This window comes from Bubalus bubalis, chromosome 9 (genome assembly GCF_019923935.1).
Source record: "Bubalus bubalis isolate 160015118507 breed Murrah chromosome 9, NDDB_SH_1, whole genome shotgun sequence".
In the NCBI taxonomy this organism is placed as follows: domain Eukaryota; kingdom Metazoa; phylum Chordata; class Mammalia; order Artiodactyla; family Bovidae; genus Bubalus; species Bubalus bubalis.
In genome coordinates, this window is record NC_059165.1 from 70581516 (window position 1) to 70604035 (window position 22520).

At 39.8% G+C, this 22520-nt stretch overlaps 1 protein-coding gene and 1 pseudogene across 1 annotated transcript; one reads left to right on the forward strand and one right to left on the reverse strand.

Moving 5' to 3' along the window:
* Positions 1–10952: 10952 nt before the first annotated feature.
* On the reverse strand, positions 10953–14046 carry LOC102391967 (annotated as a pseudogene).
* A 5395-nt stretch (positions 14047–19441) lies between these two features.
* LOC123335090 (olfactory receptor 2M3-like) lies at positions 19442–20447 on the forward strand. Its single transcript, XM_044947708.1, has one exon. The coding sequence runs from the start codon at positions 19442–19444 to the stop codon at positions 20414–20416; it is 975 nt and encodes a 324-aa protein (XP_044803643.1). The 3' UTR covers positions 20417–20447.
* Positions 20448–22520: the final 2073 nt, after the last annotated feature.

Genomic DNA, 22520 nt, shown 5'->3' on the forward strand with positions numbered 1-22520 from the left:
TATGTCTCAGCTTCTCCCTCTGACAGTCTAAAACCACTATGAATGCTCAGACCACTAGGTGATGAGTCTCTATTATGCATCCCTGAAAGAGGAGAATTTACTTAACTGTTTTAGTGGGATACCCTGTGAGACAGCTCCTTATCAAAAGGATTGATCCTCAGACAATTCCACTAGGTTCTCAGTCACCTGAGGACACCTTGTGGCTAGAAGAAGCAAATGTCTCTCATTCTTGGGCTAAATAATTCAGTAGTGAACCGTTTGTTCAGACCATAATTCAACGTTTTTTCCCCCAATTTAAACCAAATTTAACAAAAACCCACCCACCTCTGTTTCCCTGGACCTCCTACCCAGAACCTCCTAGGCTCATGCCTAGAAAATGCATCAGTCTTAAGTAAAAACAGTTCAAATAAAAAATTTTTAAGATTGCCATTTAAAAAAAGGTGAAACCCAGATATCAGGGGAACTCACTAGAACACTAAGGAGTACCAAGCAGTTGGTGGGGCTCAAAGTGCCAATTTTATTAAAAAGCAGAGACATTACTTTGCCAACAAAGGTCTGTCTAGTCAAGGCTATGGTTTTTCCAGTGGTCATGTATGGATGCGAGAGTTGGACTATAAAGAAAGCTGAGCGCCGAAGAATTGATGCTTTTGAACTGTGGTGTTGGAGAAGACTCTTGAGAGTCCCTTGGACTGCAAGGAGATCCAACCAGTCCATCCTAAAGGAGATCAGTCCTGAGTGTTCATTGGAGAGACTGATGTTGAAGCTGAAACTCCAATACTTTGGCCACCTGATGCGGAGACCTGACTCATTTGAAAAGACCCTGATACTGGGAAAGATTGAAGGCGAGAGGACAAGGTCACGACAGAGGATGAGACGGCTGGATGGCATCACTGACTCGATGGATGTGAGTCTGAGTGAACTCCGGGAGTTGGTGATGGACAGGGAGGCCTGGCGTGCTGCAATTCATGGGGTCGCAAAGAGTCGGACACGACTGAGCGACTGAACTGAAAGTGCCAATACTGAGCACCAGTTCAGGGTAGAATATATGTTCACTGTTGGGTGCCTTTTTTTCTTCCCCCCAATTTTTTAAAATTTATTTTTAATTGGTAGATAATTGCTTTACAATGTTGTATTGGTTTCTGCTATATAACAATGTGAATCAGTCATAAGTATACATATAAGTCATAAGTATACTGATAGCTCGGTTGGTAAAGAATCTGCCTGCAATGCAGGGGACCCCGGTTTGATTCCTGGGTGGGGAAGATCCCCTGGAGAAGGGATAGGCTACCAACTCCAGTATTCTTGGGCTTCCCTTGTGACTCAGCGGGTTAAGAATCTGCCCACAATGCAGGAGATTTGGGTTCAATCTCTGGGTTGGGAAAATCCCCAGGAGAAGGGAAAGGCTACCCACTCCAGTATTCTGGCCCGGAGAATTCAATGGCCTGTATAGTCCATGGGGTTGCAAAGAGTCAGATGCGACTGAACAACTCTCTCTTTCACTTTCTTTTTTTCAAGTATACATATCCCCTCCTTCTTGAATCTCCCTCTTATCCACCGCCCCCTCCCACCGCCCCCACCAATCCCACCCCTCTAGTTGTCACAGAGCACCAGGTTGAACTCCCTGTGTCATATAGCAACTTCCCACTAGCTATCTACTTTACATATGGTAATATATGTACTTCAATGCTACTCTCTCAATTTGTCCCACTCTCTCCTTTTCCTGTTGTGTCCACAAGTCTGTTCTCTATGTCTACGTCTCTATTCCTGCCCTGCAAATAGGTTCATCAGTACCATTTTTCAAAGTTCCACATATGTGCATTAATTTACAATATTTGTTTTTCTCTTTACTGGGTATCTTTGATATCCTGCTGGTTCTGCCACAAAAATGTAGGCCAAAAACTTAATCAATATAAATAGTCAAACTAAAAAATAAAAAATTTTATATGAGCCAACCTGAGGATTATAACCAGGGAGACAGTCTTTCAGAAAGCTCTGAGGCCTGTTCTACCCATTAGAGGTCAAGAAACAGTTACATACATTTTTGAGACAAAGGGCTATATTTTAAACTATGTATTGACAGTTTACACAATCCAGATTTGCACTACAAAGTGAATAGTGAATCGTTGTGAACCTTTACTGAATTAAAAAGGAATGTTTTCTCCTATGGAGGTCTAGATAATACAGAAGCACAAAACACATCAAAAGGGAGGAAAGAGGACTAAATGGGCATAGAAAAGTTTATATTTAAGCTTTTATCTTGTCATAAAATGTAAATTTGATTTTATTAGGATTATCTTAAACTGATTATTTTAAAGAAACTGCAGATATACAAGCTCTGAAAATTGAGTAAATTTGTCCTTTTAAAAAAAATTATTTTTAATTGGAAAATAATTACTTTACAATAATTTGTTGGTTTCTGCCGTACCAACACGAATCTGACATAGGTATACACATGTCCTCCCCCCGGACCTCCCTCTCACCTCCCTCTGCCTAGGTTGTCACAGAACACTGGGTTTGCATTCCCTCATCATACAGCAAATCCCCCCTGGCTATTCGTTTTACCCATGGTATGTACATGTCTCAATGCTATTCTCTCAATTTGTCCTACCCTCTCCTTCCCCCATTTTGTCCGCAAGTCTATTGTCTATATTTGTGTCTCCAAGGCTGCCTTGCAAATAGGTTCATCAGTACCATCTTTCTAGATTTTATATATATGCATTTATATATATTTGTTTTTCTCTTTCTGAGTTATTTCACTTTATAGAGGCTCTAGGTTCATCCATCTCTTTAGAACAGACTCAAATGCATTCCTTTTATGACTAATATTCTACTATATATATATATATATATACACCACAACTTCTTTGTCCATCCATCTGTTGATAGACATCCGGGTTGCTTCCATGCCCTAGCTATTGTAAATAGTGCTGCAATGAATTTGGAGTGCGTATGATTTTTTTCAATTATGATTTTCTCAGAATATATGCCCAGTATAGGGATTGCTGAGTCATATGATCATTTTATCCCTAGTTTTTTAAGGAATCCCCATACTGTTCTCCACAGTGACTGTATCAATTTGTATTCCTACCGACAATGCAAGAGGGTTCCCTTTTCTCCACACCCTCTTCTGCACTTACTGTTTGTAAATTTTTTGATGATGACCATTTTGACTCATGTGAGGTGATACTTCATTGTACTTTTGGTTTTCATGTCTCTAATAATTAGTGATGTTTAGCATCTTTTCACATGTTTATTGGCAATTTGTATGTCTTCTTTGGAGAACTGTCTATTTAGGCCTTCTGCCCAATTTTTGATGGGGCTGTTTGTTTTCCTGATATTGAGCTGTACGAGCTGCATATATATCCTGGAGAGTAGTCCTTTGTCAGTTATTTCATTTGTAATTATTTTCTATTTTGAGGGTTGTCTTTTAATTATGCTTAGTTTTAATTATGCTTAGTTTCCTTTGCTGTGCAAAAGATTTTAAGTTAATTAGGGCCCATTTGTTTATTTTTATTTCCATTACTCTGGGAGGTGGGTCAAAGAGGATCTTGTGGTCATTTATATCAAAGAATGTACTACCTATGTGTTCCTCTAGGAGCTTTACAGTTTCTTACCTTACATTTAAGTCTTTAATCCATTTTGAATTTATTTCTGTGTTTGGTGTTAGGAATGGTTCTAGTTTCATTATTTTACATGTAGCTATGCAGTTATCCCAGCATCACTTATTGAAGAGGCTGTCTTTTCCCTATTGTATATTCTTGCCTCCTTTGTCAAAGATAAGGGGTTCATAGGGGTGTGGGTTTATTTCTGGGCTTTCTATCTGTTCCATTGGTCTATATTTCTGTTTTCATGCCAATACCATACTGTCTTGATATATGACTGTAGCTTTGTAGTATAGTCAGAAAGGATGATTCCTCCAGCTCCCTGTTCTTTCTCAAGATTTCTTTGGCTATTTAGCATATTTCATGTTTACCTATAAACTGTGTTTGTTTGTTTGTTTGTTTTTCTCATTCTCTGAAAAATACCCTGGGTAGTTTGGTAGGGATTGTGTTAAATCTATAGATTGCTTTGGGCCATATAGTCTTTTTTACAATATTAATTCTTCCAGTCCAAGAACATGGAATATCTCTGCATCTGTTTGCATCATCTTTGATTTCTTTCATCAGTGTCTTATAATTGTATGCAGGTAGGCTTCTTCCTAGATATTTTATTCTTTTATTTGCAATGGTGAGTGGGATTGTTTCCTTAACTTCACTTTCTGATTTTTCATTGTTAGCATACAGGAATGTAAGGCATTTCAGTGTATTAACTTTATATCTTGAAACTTTACAATATTCATTGATTAGCTTTAGTAATTTTCTGATGGCATCTTTAGGGTCTTATATATATAGTATCATGTCATCTGCATGTGAGAGTTTTACTTCTTTTCTGATCTGGATTATTTTTCTTCTCTGATTGCCATGGCTAGGACTTCCAAAACTATGTTGAATAATAGTGGCAAGAGTGGGCACCCTCATCTTGTTCATGGTCTTAGAGGAACTGCTTTCAGTTTTTTCAGCATTGAGAATACTGTTTGCTGTGGGTTTGTTGTATATAGCATCTATTATGTTGAGGTATGTTCCTTCTATGCCTGCTTCCTGGAGAGTTTTTATCATAAATGAGTGTTGAACTTTGTCAAAAGCTTTTTCTGCATCTACTGAGATGATCATATGGTTTCTATCTTTCAGTTTGTTGACATGTTGTATCACATTGAATGATTTGCATATGTTGAAGAATCCTGACATCACTGGGGTAAACTCTACTTAATCACAGTGTACGATCACTTTAATGTGTTGTTGGATTCTCTTTGCTAGAATTTTGTTGAGGACATTTACATCTACATTCATCAGTGCTATTGGTCTCTAATTTTCTTCTTTGGTGTTATCTTTGTCTTGTTTTGGTATCAAAGTGATGGAGGCCTCATAGAAGGAGTTTGGGAGATTTCCTTCCTCTGCAATTTTCTGGAAGAGTTTGAGCAGGATAGGTGTTAGCTATTCTGTAAACTTTGGTAGATTTCACCTGGGAAACCATCTTGCCCTGGACTTTTGTTTGTTGGAAGATTTTTTTATTACAGTTTTGATTTTGGTGCTTATGAATGGTCTGATCACTTCTATTTCTTCCTGGTTCAGTATTATGAGATTGTACTTTTCTAAGAACTTATCCATTTCTTCCAGTTTGTCCATTTTATTGGCATATAGTTGCTCATAGTAGTCTCTTATGATCCTTTGTATTTCTGAGTTGTCTGTTGTAACTTCTCCTTTTTTGTTTCTAACTTTATTGATTTGAGTTTTTATTTTTCTTAACAAGTCTGGCTAGTGGTCTGTCAATTTTATCTTGTCAAAGAGCCAGTTTTTAGTTTTACTGATCTTTGTTATTTTTCCCTTCATTTCTTTTTCATCTATTTCTGTTCTAATCTTTATTTCTTTTCTTCTGCTACCTGTGGCTTTTTTTTTTTTTTTTTGGTTCTTTTTCTAGTTGGTTTAGCTGTAGTTAAGTTGTTTATTTGATGGTTTTTTCATTGCTTGAGGTAGGTTTGTATTGCTATAAACCTCTTTCTTAGAACTGCTTTTGCTGAATTCCACAGGATTTGGTTGCAAGGAGATCCAACCAGTCCATTCTAAAGGAGATCAGTCCTGAGTGTTCATTGGAAGGACTGATGCTAAAGCTGAAACTCCAATACTTTGGCCACCTCATGAGAAGAGTTGACTCATTGGAAAAGACCCTGATGCTGGGAAGGACTAGGGGCAGGAGGAGAAGGGGATGACAGAGGATGAGATGGCTGGATGGCATCACTGACTCGATGGACATGAGTTTGAGTAAACTCCAGGAGTTGGTGATGGACAGGGAGGCCTGGTGTGCTGCGATTCATGGGATCACAAAGAGTCGGACACAACTGAGTGACTGAACTGAACTGAAGAGGATTTGGGTCATCGTGTTTTCATTGTCATTTGTTTCTAGGCATTTTTTATTTTCTTTTTGAAGTCTTCAGTGACCTTTTGGTTATTTAGAAGCATATTATTTAGCCTCCATGTGCTTGTGTTTTTTTATATTTCTTCCCCTGTAATTGATAGCTAGTCTCATATTGTTGTGGTTGGAAAAGATGCCTGATACAATTTCAATTTTCTTAAAGTTACCAAGGCTTGATTTGTGACCCAAAATGTGACCTCTCCTGCAAAATGTTCCATGTGCACTTAAGAAAAAAGTGTATTCTGTTGTTCTGAAATGAAATGTCTTGAAGATATCAATTATGTCCATCTGCTCTAATGTGTGATTTAAGGTTTCTGTTTCCTTATTAATCTTCTGGCTGAATGATCTGTCCACTGGTGTGAGTGGGATGTTAAAATACCTTACTATTACTGTGTTACCACTGATTTCCTCTTTATGGTTGTTAGCATTTGCCTTATGCACTGAGGTGCTCCTATGTTGGGTGCATAAATATTTATAATTGTTAAATCTTGGATGATCAATCCCTTGATCATTATGTAGTGTTTGTTATTACCTCTTGTAACAGTTTTTATTTTAAAGTTTATTTTGTATGACATGAGTATTGCTACTTCCATTTTCTTTTGATTCCCATTTGCATGAAATATCTTTTGCCATCCCATGACTTTCAGTCTGTATGTTTCCTTAGGTCTGAAGCGGGTCTCTTGCAGGTAGCATATACACAGGTCTTGCTTCTGTATCTGTTCAGCCTATCTGTGTCTTTTGGGCTGGGCATTTAATCCACTTACATTTAAGGTAGTTTTCTATATATATGCCCAATCTCAAAAATGACAGAATGATCTCTGTTCATTTCCAAGGCAAACCATTCAATATCACAGTAATCCAAGTCTAAGCCCCAACCAGTAACGCTGAAGAAGCTGAAGTTGAATGGTTCTATGAAGACCTACAAGACCTTTTAGAACTAACACCCAAAAAAGATGTCCTTTTCATTATAGGGGACTGGAATGCAAAAGTAGGAAGTCAAGAAACACCTGGAGTAACAGGCAAATTTGGCCTTGGAATATGGAATAAAGCAGGGCAAAGACTAATAGACTTTTGCCAAGAAAATGCACTGGTCATAACAAACACCCTCTTCCAACAACACAAGAGAAGACTCCATACATGGACAACACCAGATGGTCAACACCAAAATCAGATTGATTATATTATTTGCAGCCAAAGATGGAGAAGCTCTATACAGTCAGCAAAAACAAGACCAGGAGCTGACTGTGGCTCAGACCATGACCTCCTTATTGCCAAATTCAGACTTAAATTGAAGAAAGTAGGGAAAACCACTAGACCATTCATGTATGACCTATTTCAAATCCCTTATGATTATACAGTGGAAATGAGAAATAAATTTAAGGGCCTAGATATGATAGATAGAGTGCCTGATGAACTATGGAATGAGGTTTGTGACATTGTATAGGAGACAGGGATCAAGACCAAACCCGTGGAAAAGAAATGCAAAAAAAAAGCAAAATGGCTGTCTGGGGAGGCCTTACAAATAGCTGTGAAAAGAAGAGAAGCGAAAAGCAAAGGAGAAAAGGAAAGATATAAGCATCTGAATGCAGAGTTCCAAAGAATAGCAAGAAGAGATAAGAAAGCCTTTTTCAGCGATCAATGCAAAGAAATAGAGGAAAACAACAGAATGGGAAAGACTAGGAATCTCTTCAAGAAAATCAGAGATACCAAAGGAACATTTCATGCAAAGATGGGCTCAATAAAGGACAGAAATGGTATGGACCTAACAGAAGCAGAAGATATTAAGAAGAGGTGGCAAGAATACACAGAAGAACTGTATAAAAAAAATCTTCACAACCCAGATAATCACGATGGTGTGATCACTCACCTAGAGCCAGACATCCTGGAATGTGAAGTCAAGTGGGCCTTAGAAAGCATCACTACGAACAAAGCTAATGGAGGTGATGGAATTCCACTTGAGCTATTCCAAATCCTGAAAGATGATGCTGTGAAAGTGCTGGACTCAATATGCCAGCAAATTTGGAAAAGTCAGCAGTGGCCACAGGACTGGAAAAGGTCAGTTTTCATTCCAATCCCAAGGAAAGGCAATGCCAAAGACTGCTCAAATGACCACACAATTGCACTCATCTCACACGCTAGTAAAGTAATGCTCAAAATTCTCCAAGCCAGGTTTCAGCAATATGTGAACCGTGAACTTCCTGATCTTCAAGCTGGTTTAGAAAAGGCAGAGGAACCAGAGATCAAATTGCCAACATCCTCTGGATCATGGAAAAAGCAAGAGAGTTCCAGAAAAACATCTATTTCTGCTTTATTGATTATGCCAAAGCCTTTGACTGTGTGGATCACAATAAACTGTGGGAAATTCTGAAAGAGATGGGAATACCAGACCACCTGACCTGCCTCTTGAGAAATTTGTATGCAGGTCAGGAAGCAACAGTTAGAACTGGACATGGAACAACAGACTGGTTCCAAATAGGAAAAGGAGTTCGTTAAGGCGGTATATTGTCACCCTGTTTATTTAACTTATATGCAGAGTACATCATGAGAAATGCTAGACTGGAAGAAACACAAGCTGGAATCAAGATTGCTGGGAGAAATATCAATAACCTCAGATATGCAGATGACACCACCCTTATGGCAGAAAGTGAAGAGGAACTCAAAAGCCTCTTGATGAAAGTGAAAGTGGAGAGTGAAAAAGTTGGCTTAAAGCTCAACATTCAGAAAACGAAGATCATGGCATCCGGTCCCATCACTTCATGAGAAATAGATGGGGAAACAGTTGAAACAGTGTCAGACTTTATTTTTCTGGGCTCCAAAATCACTGCAGATGGTGACTGCAGCCATGAAATTAAAAGACTCTTACTCCTTGGAAGGAAAGTTATGACCAACCTAGATAGCATATTCAAAAGCAGAGACATTACTTTGCCAAAAAAAGTCCGTCTAGTCAAGGCTATGGTTATGTGGTCATGTATGGATGTGAGAGTTGGACTGTGAAGAAGGCTGAGCACCGAAGAATTGATGCTTTTGAACTGTGGTGTTGGAGAAGACTCTTGAGAGTCCCTTGGACTGCAAGGAGATCCAACCAGTCCATTCTGAAGGAGATCAGCCCTGGGATTTCTTTGGAAGGAATGATGCTAAAGCTGAAACTCCAGTACTTTTTCCACCTCATGCGAAGAGTTGACTCATTGGAAAAGACTCTGATGCTGGGAGGGATTGGGGGCAGGAGGAGAAGGGGATGACAGAGGATGAGATGGCTGGATGGCATCACTGACTCGATGGACATGAGTCTGTGTGAATTCCGGGAGTTGGAGATGGACAGGGAGGCCTGGTGTGCTGTGATTCATGGGGTCACAAAGAGTCAGACACGACTGAGCGACTGATCTGATCTGATCTGATTGCTATTTTCTTAGTTGTTTAGGGTGTGTTTTTGTTGAACTTTTTTTTCTCTTATGCTTCTTGCTAGAAAAGTTCCTTTAGTATCTGTTGTAAAGCTGATTTGGTGGAGCTGAATTCTCTTAGCTTTTATTTGTCTATAAAGCTTTTGATTTCACCATCAAATCTTAATGAGATCCTTACTGGATAGAGTAATCTCGCTGTTCAGTCAACAAGTCACAATTGACTCCCTGAAACCCCATGGACTGCAGTATGCCAGACTTCCCTGTACTTAACTATCTCCTGGAGTTATTCAAACTCATGCTTATTGAGTTGGTGATGCTATCCAACCATCTTATCCTCTGTCACCCCCTTTTCCTCCTGCCCTCTATCTTTCCCAGCATTAGAGTCTTTTTGCCATGAGTCTATTTGCCATGAAGCTATAGGACTGAATGCCATGATCTTAGTTTTTTGAAAGCTGAGTTTTAAGCCAGCCTTTTCACTCTTTTCTTTCACCCTCATCAAGAGGGTCTTTACTTCCTCTTTGCTTTCAGTCATTAGAGTGGTATCATCTGCATATCTGAGGTTGTTGATATTCTGGCAATCTCCATTCCAGCTTGTGGTTCGTTCAACCTGCATTTTGCATGATGTTAAATAAACAGGATGACAATATAGAGCCTTGATGTACTCCTTTCTCAATTTTGAACCAACCCATTGTTCCATGTCTTGTTCTAACTTGTTTTTTGCCTTGCATATGGGTTTCTCAGGAGACAGGTAAGGTGGTCTGATGTTTCCATCTCTAAGAACTTTCAAGTTTGTTGCGATCACACAATCAGAGGCCTTAGTATTATAGTCAGTGTAGCAGAAAGTAGATGTTTTTCTGAAATTCCTTTGCTTTCTCTGTTTCGATGAGTATTGTCATCTCTGATTCCTCTGCCATTTTAAATCTAGCTTGTACATCTGGAACTTCTCAGTTCATGTATCATTGAGGCCTAGCTTAAAGGATTTGGGGCATTACCTTGCTCCCATGTGAAATGAGTGCAATTGTATGGTAATTTGAACATTCTTTGCCATTGTCTTTTTTTGGGATTATTATGAAAACTGACCTTTTAGAGTTCTGTGGTTGGAAGTAATCTTGGCTATAGAGTAGTCAAGTCAAAGTCAATCAGTTGTGTCTGACTTGCGACCCCATGGACTGTAGCCCGCAAGGTTCCTCTGTCTCTGGGATTCTCTAGGCAAGAGTACTGGAGTGGGTTGCCATTTCCTTCTCCAAAGGTGATCAGCTTAAGTCAGGTTTAAATCCCTTATGAGTTTGCTGATGGCATTTTGTTGATGCTGATCACCACAATTCTTTCTCTGAACTACCATACTACAATGCCCTGTAATTTTTTTTTTTTTTTAAAGGAGGCAGGTGTTTAAAAATGGACTCATTTGTTGGTTTTTTAAGACAATTCCACATAATGTTACTAGTGGGCTAATGATGGAATTCAGCTTGCCACCCCCCCTCCCCACCAGGCCACTCTTCAAAGCAAGCTGCTTTATAGAACTTTCCCAAATGTGCGAGAATTTTTGAGTTAACTAACAACAAGCCTGAAAATTTGGTTATGTATATAAGTACAAAGCTGGTTCATCAAATCCCTGTTCTGGCCTTCAACCCAGGGCATTTCAACTAAGGCGTCATCTACCTCCTTCTTAACGTTTATCAGACACTTGAATAAGTAACGTCCAGCCACTCCTTGGAGATGGTTCCCTTTTTCAGATACTGGGCTGCTGAAGGGCTCAGGAGCCTCGTGGTCCTGGGCTCCATTACTAGAGCCTTTATAACCTTCCAGAACCTCCATGCCCCCCTTTTCCTCACTCCTTTCATCCTCCGTGGGTTCTGGGTTTTCCTCCTGGGAAAGCACGTCCTGGCTGGGGCCGTGGCCCCCCACAGTGGCAGACTGCTGGGAGCCGGCATATTGCATATTGAGTGCATATTGCATATTGCATTTTGAGTGCAGCACTTTCCACAGCATCATTTTTCAGGATCTGGAATAGCTCAACAGGAATTCTATCACTGCCGGGAGTCAGCGTGAGGCACTCCGCCCATGGCAAAGGTCATGAGGAAGGAGGCTCAGCATACGCAAAGGCAGGATCGAGCCTCAGGAGTCCTCCTGGAAATTCTCGAGCATCTACCCCCAAAACCAGAGTCTGCCTACTTTCTGCTTTGTGCTTTCACCTACACCTCTGACTTTATGGGGGGCTGTCCCCCACTAACTCTCTCTGAAAAAAGAGTTAGCTTACAGCTCCAGTTAATAATTCCTGGGTGTGACAGTGTTTCAACCTACAAACTCCTTTGGAAATCCTCTAGCCTGCCTGAATAGGTTTTTCCGGCCACATGTGATTGTTCAGAGCCTCCCAACTGTGAGAGGCAGGAGATGTTCTAAACTGTCTAAACACAGATTCCTTTGAGTAGTTAAAAGATTGATTAGAAATTGTATTGGTGAAGGGTTTTTCACTTACTGAGCCAATGTTTGCTGCTAAGTCTCCATACTCCTTACTTACTGTGTCCTTGGCAGTGTATTGATTGATATAATGGGTGTATAGAAATGTAAAATGCAGCTTTGTCCAATGCTTTTTTGGAGGCTGGTGCCTGACTTTGGAATAATCACCTTTAGAGAAAAATAAGTTTCTTAAAATGTTAACAGGCCTCCAGGCCAGAAGATGATGTCAGTCACCTGAACTTTTGCATATGATAAGTTTGAAAGCCTGGCTTAGATTAGAACCAGGAACTGCTGTCCTTGCATGACTCCACCCCTTCCCCCATTATCCTCTATGCATAACTTAAGGTATAAAAACTACTTTGGAAAATAAAGTGCGGGCCTTGTTCACCAAAACTTGGTCTCCCCATGTCACTCTCTTTCAAATTCTGGCTGAGTCTCCATCTGGAGCGCGGAACCCGCCATGCTTGCTAATTATGCCTGGGCTTCTAAGATCTGGCCGGGGAGGCCTCAGTGTCTCCTCTCCTTCGGGAGAACGGAAGGACGCCTGCGGCCTACGTAAGTGGTGCAAACTTCTTGTCTTGAAGTTTTATTGGTCTCCCGTGTAAACCAAGCTACTCAGCCTCTTTTCTCCACTGAATTTTCCTACTGAGCTATCCTCATTCTATTACTCTTTGTATCCTTAATTAAAGTGTAATTAAGCAGTTGTTTCCTGACCCTCGCCTACGCCGTCTCTCCTTCAAATACCCTGGATCAGCTGGGGCTGGACCCCAGCAGCAGACTCACCTTCCGGTGGAGCAGGGCCCCCCAAGTCACTCTCCTGGGGGCCCTGGGCAACATCCTGGCTACTGCCAGACTCTGGGTGGAGACTTTTTCTCTTCCAAGGCTTCAATCACATTCTTGGGAGCTAAGGGCACTTCTCTCAGTTGTCTTACTCGGTGTCTTTTCTTCCTCCTTAAGTGAATCCAGGAGTTTTCTATGGCCATTAGGAAAAGGCTGATTTCCTCCTTTCCACAGGGAACTCATTTATGCTGGACCTTTAGATCAGTGAGGATTTTTTCAATCCATGTTGTCACAACCACGATGCCTTCCACTATCTCAGGAACCAGAGATGATGCTTTGAGGGCTAATTCTTTCATCACAGACCCCAGGACTACAAATGTAATGGGCTTCCTTGGCTTTTCTAGTTTTCTTCGCTTACTGGGTGATGATGGTACCGTTACATCATCATAAAAACTTCAAGCCAAAGCCCATCTCATTGTCCGAACCTAGCAGAATTCAGTATAGGTGACTTTAGGAACCCCTTGTATGCGAAGTTCTTCCTTCAGAGGAGCCAGGCCGCATTTCTTTCCCAGCACACAGCTATACCATCTTAATCTTTTTTTAAGCTGTAAACTGTCATGGATGGTCCTTTTAACAAACTCTAATTCACCTCCTTCTGGCATGATCTCTATGATTCCTCCTGTATTTACGGAACTGGGTGGGGATCTTCGAGGATTTCAAGAATTTACTCCCTTGGCGTCCAACTGATTGGCAAAAAAGGGAGGGTTGCATATGCAAAAGTCATAAATTATCTCAGATTCTTCTTTAAAAGCATCCATCAGGAGTGTCTTCTGTGGTACTTTAACCACTTTTATAAGATCAGATAAGTTATTCTGCTCCACATTCTTCTTTGCGTAGTTGAAGCACATATCATCTACTTCTGTTGCAAGGAAATACCAGCCGTTTAAGGTTGTTCCAAGTAAAGGACAGATGCAGGACGCCCCATTACCTATGTCAATTCCTCTTCAGAGGGTACTTTTGTCACAGTTCTGATGACCGATCAGATCTTCTACCCAGTGAATATAATTGAGTCTCAAGGGAACTGTAGAAATCAGTCTCTCCGGCGGAATATCGATAGAAAGTCCAAAATCTTCCCTTAGCAGAGTACAAGTCAGAGCTCTGACTGCTTTGAGGTCTTTAAAATTAAGACTTACTTTTCCATTCAGATTTATCTGAACATCTATAGAGTAATCCTGACTCTATATATATATATATATATATATATATATACACATATATATAAAATATACATATGACTATATATATAATATATATATATATTTTCCCCCTTTCATACTTTAAATATATCCTGTCACTCCCTTTTCATCTACAGAATTTCTGCTGAAAAATCAGCTGTTACCCTCATGGGGATTTTTTGTATGTTATTTTTTGCTTTTCCTTTGCTGCTTTTAATAGTTTTTCTTTGTGTTTAATTTTGATTAGTTTGATTAATATGTGTCTTGGTGCATTTCTCTTTAAATTTATTCTGTACAAGACTCTCTGGACTTCCTGGACTTGGGTGGTTATTTCCTTTCCCAAGTTAGGGAAGTTTTTGACTATAATATCCTAAAATATTTTCTCATAACTTTTCCTTTTCTTAGGGATTTAATATTTAATATTCATATTGTCCCAGCAGTCTCTTAGACTGTCTCTTTTCATTCTTTTTTCTTTATTCTGCTCCTTAGCAGTTATTTCCATCATTCTATTTCCAGTTCACTGGAATCATTCTTCTGCTTCAGTTATTCTGCTATCAATTCCTTCTAGAGTATTTTTAATTTCAGTGATTGTGTTGTTCATCACTGTTTGCTTTTTCTTTATTTCTTTTATGTTTTTGTTAAATATGTTAAATATTTCCTGCATTTTCTCTCCTATTTTCAATATTTTTAAAAATCTTTACTATCATTACTCTAATTTCTTTTTCAGGTAGGTTGCCTATTCCCTCTTCATTTATTTGGTCTTGTAGTTTTTCACCTTGATTCTTCATCTGTAATGTATTTTTTGTCATTTCTTTCTTTTTTTTTTTTTTTTTTTTTTTTTGATGGGTGTGTCTCTGCTCCTGTCTCACTAGTTGTTTGGCCTGAGGTTTCCAGCAGTGGAGTTTGCAGGAGTGAAGGGGTCCACAGAGGAGAGGGACCCTGGAGGGAGGAGGGAAACAGAGAATAGAGGGTGACCCTGGAGGATGGAGGGAAACTCCTGGATAGCAGAGGGATCAGCCTGGAGGAAGGAAGAGGGCCTCAAAGGAAGAAGAGGGCCCTGGAGGGCAGAAGAGAAACTGGCCCAGTCCAGAGGCCAGATGGGTGTCCCTAGAAAGAGGATGGGGGCCCCAGGAAAAAGGGGTCCCAGAGGGAGTTGGAAACTAGAAGGCAGAGGGCAGCCTGGCGGGTAGAGGGGGGCCCTGGAGGATGGAGTTGGCTCCAAAGGGTGGAGAAGGTGGCCTGGGGACCTTAGGAGGCTCCCCAGGGCTGAGTGGGTGGGAGAAGACCAGTCAGTTACCTGTTCCTGGAATCCCACAAGGTCCTCCCCTAGCTGGCCCACCTTTTCCTCTCTCCACAGGAACCTCCTCCCTCCTTCTCATGTCCACAGGACCCACACAGGTAGAGGAGCCCCTGAAGAGTAGAGAGTGCCCCAAAGGGGTGAGGGCTCAACTGGAGGTAGATGGGGCTTCAGAGGCCCAGGGGTCCCCAGAAGGCTCCCTGGGACCAAGTGAAATGGGAACCACAAGGGATTCCTCAGTGGATCCTCTGATTCCATCAGGGGTCTCTCTTGGCCAAGCAATCATGTTGCTCCTAGCACCCAAAGACAACCAAATGACTCCCCCTCCCCCAGAAGCCCCTCAGTCAACCTGGCTGAGTGATGGAGAGCCCCAGAGGCTTCCCTCAGTGGATCCTCCAGTCCCAGGAGATTCCTCCCTTTTGGCTGTGCCAAAGTGTTTCTACTGGCACCCAGGGAACCAAAACCACTCCTGCACCCAAACTGTTTTTTGAGCCCAAATCTCTCCCCTTCCCCCAGCAGCCCCTCAGCCTCTGGTCCCCCAACTTCAGCCTCCCCCATTTCTCCCTACCCAGTACCAGGTTACCCCCTGGGCTTCTCCTGCAGCCTGTCTGCCAGAGGCCCCCCACCAGCACCTGCTAAGTATCCTAGGCCTGAGGAGACACAGACTCTGTGTCTTCCCTCATTGCCATCTTGATTCTGCCCCCTGTCCATTTTTTGATTGGGTTGTTTGTTTGTATGCTGTTAAGCATCATGAGCAGTTTGTAAATTTTAGAGAGTAATTCCTTGTTAGTCACATCATTTGCACATATTTTTTCCCAATCTGTGGGTTGTCTTTTCATTTTGTTTATTGTTTCCTTTGCTGTGCAAAAACTTTTTAGTTTAAGTAGGTCCCATTTATTTATTTTTGTTTTTACTTCCATTATTCTGGAAGACAGATTGATAAAAGATACTGCTGTGATTTGTCAGAGAGTGTTATGCTGATGTTTTCTTCTGGAAGTTTTATAGTGTTTGGCCGTATATTTAGGCCTTTAATCTATAATGAGCTTATTTTTGTGTATGGTGTTAAAGAATGATCTGATTTCATTTTTTTGTATGTAAAACTGTCCGGTTTTCCCAGCACCATTTGTTGAAGGGATGATGTTTCCAACGTTGTGTAGTCTTGTCTTGTGTAGTCTTTGTCATAGATTAACTGACCATAGGTTCATGGGTTTATTTACGGGTTTTTTGTTATGTTCCATTGATCTATATTTCTGTTTTTGTGCCAGTACCATACTGTTTTGATGACTGTAGTTTTGTAGTATTGTTGGAAGTCAGTGAGCCTGATTCCTCCAGCTCTGTTTTTCTCTGTCAAGATTGCTTTGGCCACTCAGGGTCCTTTGTATCTGCATACAAATTTTGAGATTTTTGTCATTGTTGTTCTATATAACTGAGTATTTTCAAAATTTTTATTTATTTATTTATTTGGTTGGATTGGGTCTTAGTTGCAGCATGCAGGATCTTTAGTTGCAGCATGTGAACACTTGGTTGTGACGTGTGGGATCTAGTTCCCTGAAAAAGGATTGAACCTGAGCCCCCTGCATTGGGAGTATGGAGTCTTAGCCACTGGGTCACCAGGGAATTCCCTGGTCTTGCAAGTGAATATTAAAAAAAAAAAAAAAAAAAAACAACTTTATTTCTTTTAATATACTTAAATTTCACTTGTGGAAAGCCATTAGGAAAGAAATTATTTGAAAACCAAGATGGCCAGTTTTCATGATGATGAATAGCTATGTTTGTCCTGAGGGACAATGCCTTTTGAATCTGTGTGAGATAAATATCCCTTCTGTATGTGGCTGCTACTGGAAAAAGTAAAATTTACTATGTGCAGGTCAATTCAATAAAGATTTAACAGAACATACTTGTTGATGAGTCAGAAAATCACCCAAATAAATGAGGCTCCATAAGAAGCCAAAATGAGGGACGTATTTAAGCAACCCAGGATAATAAAATACCAGATAAACAAAGTGATTTATCCCTGCCCACCCTCCCACAGAGTCTTGTTTTAAGCAAAATGCAAGGTAATAGAGAAAAACAAATTGTTTAATGGGTATCTAGGGACTCACTTCCTCTGTGGTTTCCTATTTGTCTCAAGGATCCTCTGGAGTACTTACTTTTATCAAATGTATGTGTAATTGTCTATATGATCTCAGAAATATTGCTTGCACATGGAAAACAAAATGCTCCAGTCTCCTACAACAAGCCTTCTTGAGGAAGTAACCAGGAGCATCACTTCTTTGGGGGAAGCATGTTGTGTTGAGGAAAATCCAGTGTGTGTAGGTACACAAGTGCAGGTAAAATGAAGAGACTGGCCTGGCTTCCAATAATTCTACCTACTGTTTTGCCTCTCTTCAGGGTAGTATTTCCACTTAATAGAGTCCTTTGTAGCATCTTGAACAACCAGAGGGGAATATTTTGTTCAATTAACTGGATGCAACTTTAAGGATATGGAACAAACATTAGGAACATTTTTATTAAACTAAATCACCTCTTGCATCTGGTTCTTTCTTCAACTTTCACCTCCTTGTCTCACTGTTCCTAAGAGTTTTCCATAACATCTGTCTAGAAATGTAGTAGTCAGTTGATGGGAAAATGCAATTATTGGGTCCCAGAAGTAAGTAAATCTAGTAAACATCAATGAAGCAACATTAAGAGTAAATTGTCAGTGTTACCTTCATTTTCAGTGGTAAAATGAAAATGAAATTTACACATAATCACAGTTGCCACCAGGAGGTACTTGGTGGTATTGGTTGGGAAAATGGGAAATCTTAGAGCTTTTCATATCCCAATCAGAACTTTCCCTTTGAAATTTGTCCCTTGTAGATTGAAGTTTTCTTACTGCCTACATACAACCTGAGTAACTAGTGATACGGACATAAAAGTTAAAGTTCATGCTTAGTTGCTTCTAGTCTGTTTCAAACTACTTAGAGTAGAAAATTCTCCATTTCTATTTCCATAAACTTGTAGAGAGGAACATCCTCCCTCTTGAATGTAGGCACAATCTTATTTCTCACTCAGAGTTTATGAAATCTAATTTCATTATTATTTCTGAATTTATCTTGATGTGGTTTATATAAGTTTCTATGAAAAAATATAAAGGAGAACACAGCTTTGACTATATTGGTTGATTCCTTGGCTAATGTATATTGTTTAGAAAATGACCCCCTAGATTCAAGTACAAGACAACAGTTTCATTTTGACATACTCTGTTCCATATTTATCTATGGTTTCTTCCATAAATATATGTAACTAGATCCACAGGTAGAGGAGAGCTAAGAAAAAATTTATGTATTTACCTGTTGCATGTCTAGTCATGAATGTAAGAAATTGCTACATATGATCTCAAGGCATTCTTTATAGTAAAAATAGTTTGTGATCATAGGAAACCCATAGATCTTTATTACTGAGTCTTAGTAGAGCGTATTAAATAGGATACTAAGAAATTATGAAATATCTGAATACCCAGCATTAAGATCATAAAATTGAGAATGATAGAGGTAGGAATTCTGAGAAATGTAATAGATCATATTAATTGTTTCTAATTCTCTCTTCATGCCTCATCATTTTAGAGTTTGCTGTCGGTGGAGCTTACTTCCCCATCATATTGATGTTGGGTTTCTACTTGTGACTTACTTTAGTCAGTGGAACATGGTAGAAAGTAATAGAGTCAGCTTTAAGTTCTGCCCTTAGGGGAAATCCCTGGTGGCTTAAAGGGTAAAGCATCTGCCTGCAACACGGGAGACCCAGGTTTGATCCCTGGGTCAGGAAGATCCCCTGGAGAAGGAAATGGCAACCCACTCCAGTACTCTTGCCTGAAAAATCCCATGGATGGAGGAGCCTGGTAGGCTATATAGTCCATGGGGGTCACAGAGAGTCAGACACGACTGAGCGACTTCATTTCACTCACTTAGGGGAAATCAGGTAATTTGCTTGTCCCTTTTTGGCTCTTGCCATCTTCTTTGAGAAGAGCAAGCCCCAGAGTGAGAGACTTATGGTGGAGTATATCTGTACTTGACGGGCATCCTAAAGCAAAATGCCTCCACCTGACTTACAAATAAGGGAGCAAGAAAATACATGTTTACTGCCATAAGCCACTGAAATTTGTGGAGTTACTTTTTACCTCACATTATTACAGCAATACCTGACCAATAAAAATATTTTCAAAAGCTTTTATTTTATTTTACTTCTGTTTCCCTTTCCTTCTTCTTATAGCTCAACCAGATCAGTCAACCATGGAAGAAGAAAATGAGACATTAACAGCAGATTTTATTCTCTCAGGACTCTTCCCCAATATGAACTATGTCAGTATTCTTATCTACATTATCATCTTAATTTATCTTGCCGCAGTAACAGGAAACTTCTTCCTGCTCCTCCTAATATGGATGGACTTGAGTCTCCACACTCCAATGTACTTTCTGCTTAGTCAGCTTTCTCTCATAGACCTGGCCCTCATCAGCAGCACTGTTCCAAAGATGATGGTAAACTTTTTCTCTGGAAGGAAAGACATCACTCGGGCAGCCTGTGGAACCCAGGTATTTTTCTTTTTTACTCTTGGGGGTGCTGAATGTATCCTCTTGACTCTCATGGCCTATGACCGATATGTGGCTGTCTGTAACCCCTTGAGATATGCGGCCATTATAAACCATGGGGTCTGTCTGAAAATGGTCATAGTGTCTTGGACTGGGGGAATTTTAGCTTCCACCGCCCACACATTCTATACTATGAGCCTGCCTATCTGTGGCTCCAGAGAAATCCACCATTTCTTCTGCGAGATGCCAGCAATCATGAAGATCTCATGCAAAGACACTTCCATCTATGAAGTGGTGGTCTTCGTGATGGGCATTTGTTTCATCATCATCCCTTTTGCATTTATTATGGCTTCCTACATGCTCATCTTCCACACTGTCCTTCATATGAAATCCCCCCAAGGCAGGAGCAAAGCCTTGGCCATCTGCTTCTCCCATCTTACAGTGGTAAGCTTTTATCTAGGACCATGTGTTTATATGTACATGACACCTGGTTCTTCTCATACCCCTGATCAGGAGCAGGCTGTGTCTGTATTTTGCACTGTGCTCACACCCATGCTCAATCCATTCATCTATAGCTTGAGAAACAAAGATGTTTGGGGGGCTTTTCAGAAGGTCCTGAGGAAGCATCCAGTCTTTAAATGGACCACATACATATCAAGGTGGAAAACAGTTATCTAGAGAGTCAAAAACAAAGACTTCAAGAGCATCTCAGTGGCATTTTCAAGCATGAGGAACTTTGCTGTAGCCCCATACACAAACCACATTATTGAATTCAATTGACAATATTAATTCAATAATAAATAGTTCATAAGGAGCTTTTTCTCAATCAGTTTCTAATAACTTGTTTTCAAAATAGATCAATCCAATTGCTATTAATCAAATCCGTTCATAAGCACAGACAAATTTCCCATCTTCTCTTCTTAAACATCAAATATTTAGACATTTTTAAGTGTCCTTGAAGCTCAACTTTATTTGGTATTATTGGTAATTCGAGTCTTGTTAATTTCCATTGTTAGACGTACAAAGTTCCTGTGAAAGACATATGTGACTGAATAATGTAAAAAAAGAATTGATTTTATCAAGGACAATAAAAAGATAATTTTTTTTTTTTCTCTTAAATACCTGACTCTTTGCGACCCCATAGACTGTAGCCTCTGTCCATGGAACTCTCCAGGCAAGAATACTGGAGTGGCTAGATAGTCCCTTCTCCCGGGGATCTTCTTGACCCAGGGATTGAACCTGGGTCTCCCACATTGCAAGCAGATTCTTTACCATCTGAGCCACCAAGGAAGCCCTAAATACCCTAGAAAACTCAATATGTTGTCTCTATTCTCTCTGCCTATCTTGGATAGAAGTTTTGCTTGGACAAGCTTTGGATTCTTCATTCAGTGAGTGCATTTGGAACTCAAGATAAAAAGTAGAAATAAGAGTATCAGAAGGCTACACCTACCCATCAGCTATTTAGAGGAGGTACCCTCTGCCTATGCCAAATATTTCCCAGACTCTGGAATCAGTCCATATTCATACCTGTTTTTTTTTTCCTTATGGGATACTTTTAAGCTCTTATAAGGCACTGTCATTTATCCATAAAAAATGTGTAAATAAGTCAACTTTGATGCACAGAGTTAAAAAATAATTGGAGTATTTTTGAAGAAACTTATGTAAAGCAATTGCAAGTTTCATCAAAAAATGAAACACAGTGGAAAAAAATGAAACACATTGAACTATGAATAAGGCTGAAGTAACCAATAAAGGTTAGCAACATTTCACAGTTGATTATATATATATTAGAGAGAGGTTGCATTGAACTCCCAAGGGGAGATTCATGACTGCATGTGGAAACACATGCAAAAGCCGATTGCTATGATTAGAGTGGATGATGCCTCTATTGCTTAGAACATAGACTATAGACTCTCTATTGCTTAGAACATAGACTACAAGCAGGAAAGCTGACCAGCTGCTACTGAGAACATGGGCTGTAAAGAGCATGAGGGCAAGGCTCTCTAACATTGTGTCATGTGAGGCAATCCCACATTTCACATGACAAAAGAGGATAAAGTTGGGTTAGAATTGTGAGTCCCAGTAATAAGGCCCAAGACAAGATTTTCTAGATGCAGAAAAGATTTTATTTAGTTTTCTATGCCTATGAAAATGGTCCTTGATATCAGGCCATATGAATCATAATAAAACTTTGTGATTGAAATACATTACAAAATCTAAGCTTGTTTTCTACCTTCATGAGTCTGCTTCTGTTCTGTATATAGATTCATTTGTATTATTTTTTAGATTCCACACATAAGTGATATCATATAGTACTTGTCTTTCTCTGCCTGATATACTTCACTAAGTATAATTCTCTAGGTCCATCCATGTTTCTGCAATTGGCAATATTTATTATTTTTTTACAGCTCAGCAATATTTTATTGCATATGTATAACACAACTTCTTAAGTCAGTCATCTGTTGATGGGCATTTTGGCTATTTCCATGTCTTGGCATTTGTAAATAGTGCTGCTATGAATATTGAAGTGCTTGTGTCTTTTCAAATTAGAATTTTCATTTTTACCAGATATATACTCAGGATCACATGATAGCTCTATTTTTAGTTTTGAATGAAAAATCCAGACTGCTTTCCACAGTAGATGCAACAATTTATAGTCCCACCAATTCAAGCATGCATCGGATCATAGAAAAAACAAGATAGTTCCAGAAAAATATATACTTCAGCTTTATTGACTACGCCAAAGCCTTTGACTGTGTGCATCACAACAAACTGTGGAAAA

Bases quoted from the DNA above. Each gene is read 5' to 3' on its own strand.
- LOC123335090 (XM_044947708.1), top strand. From the start codon at position 19,442: ATGGAAGAAGAAAATGAGACATTAACAGCAGATTTTATTCTCTCAGGA.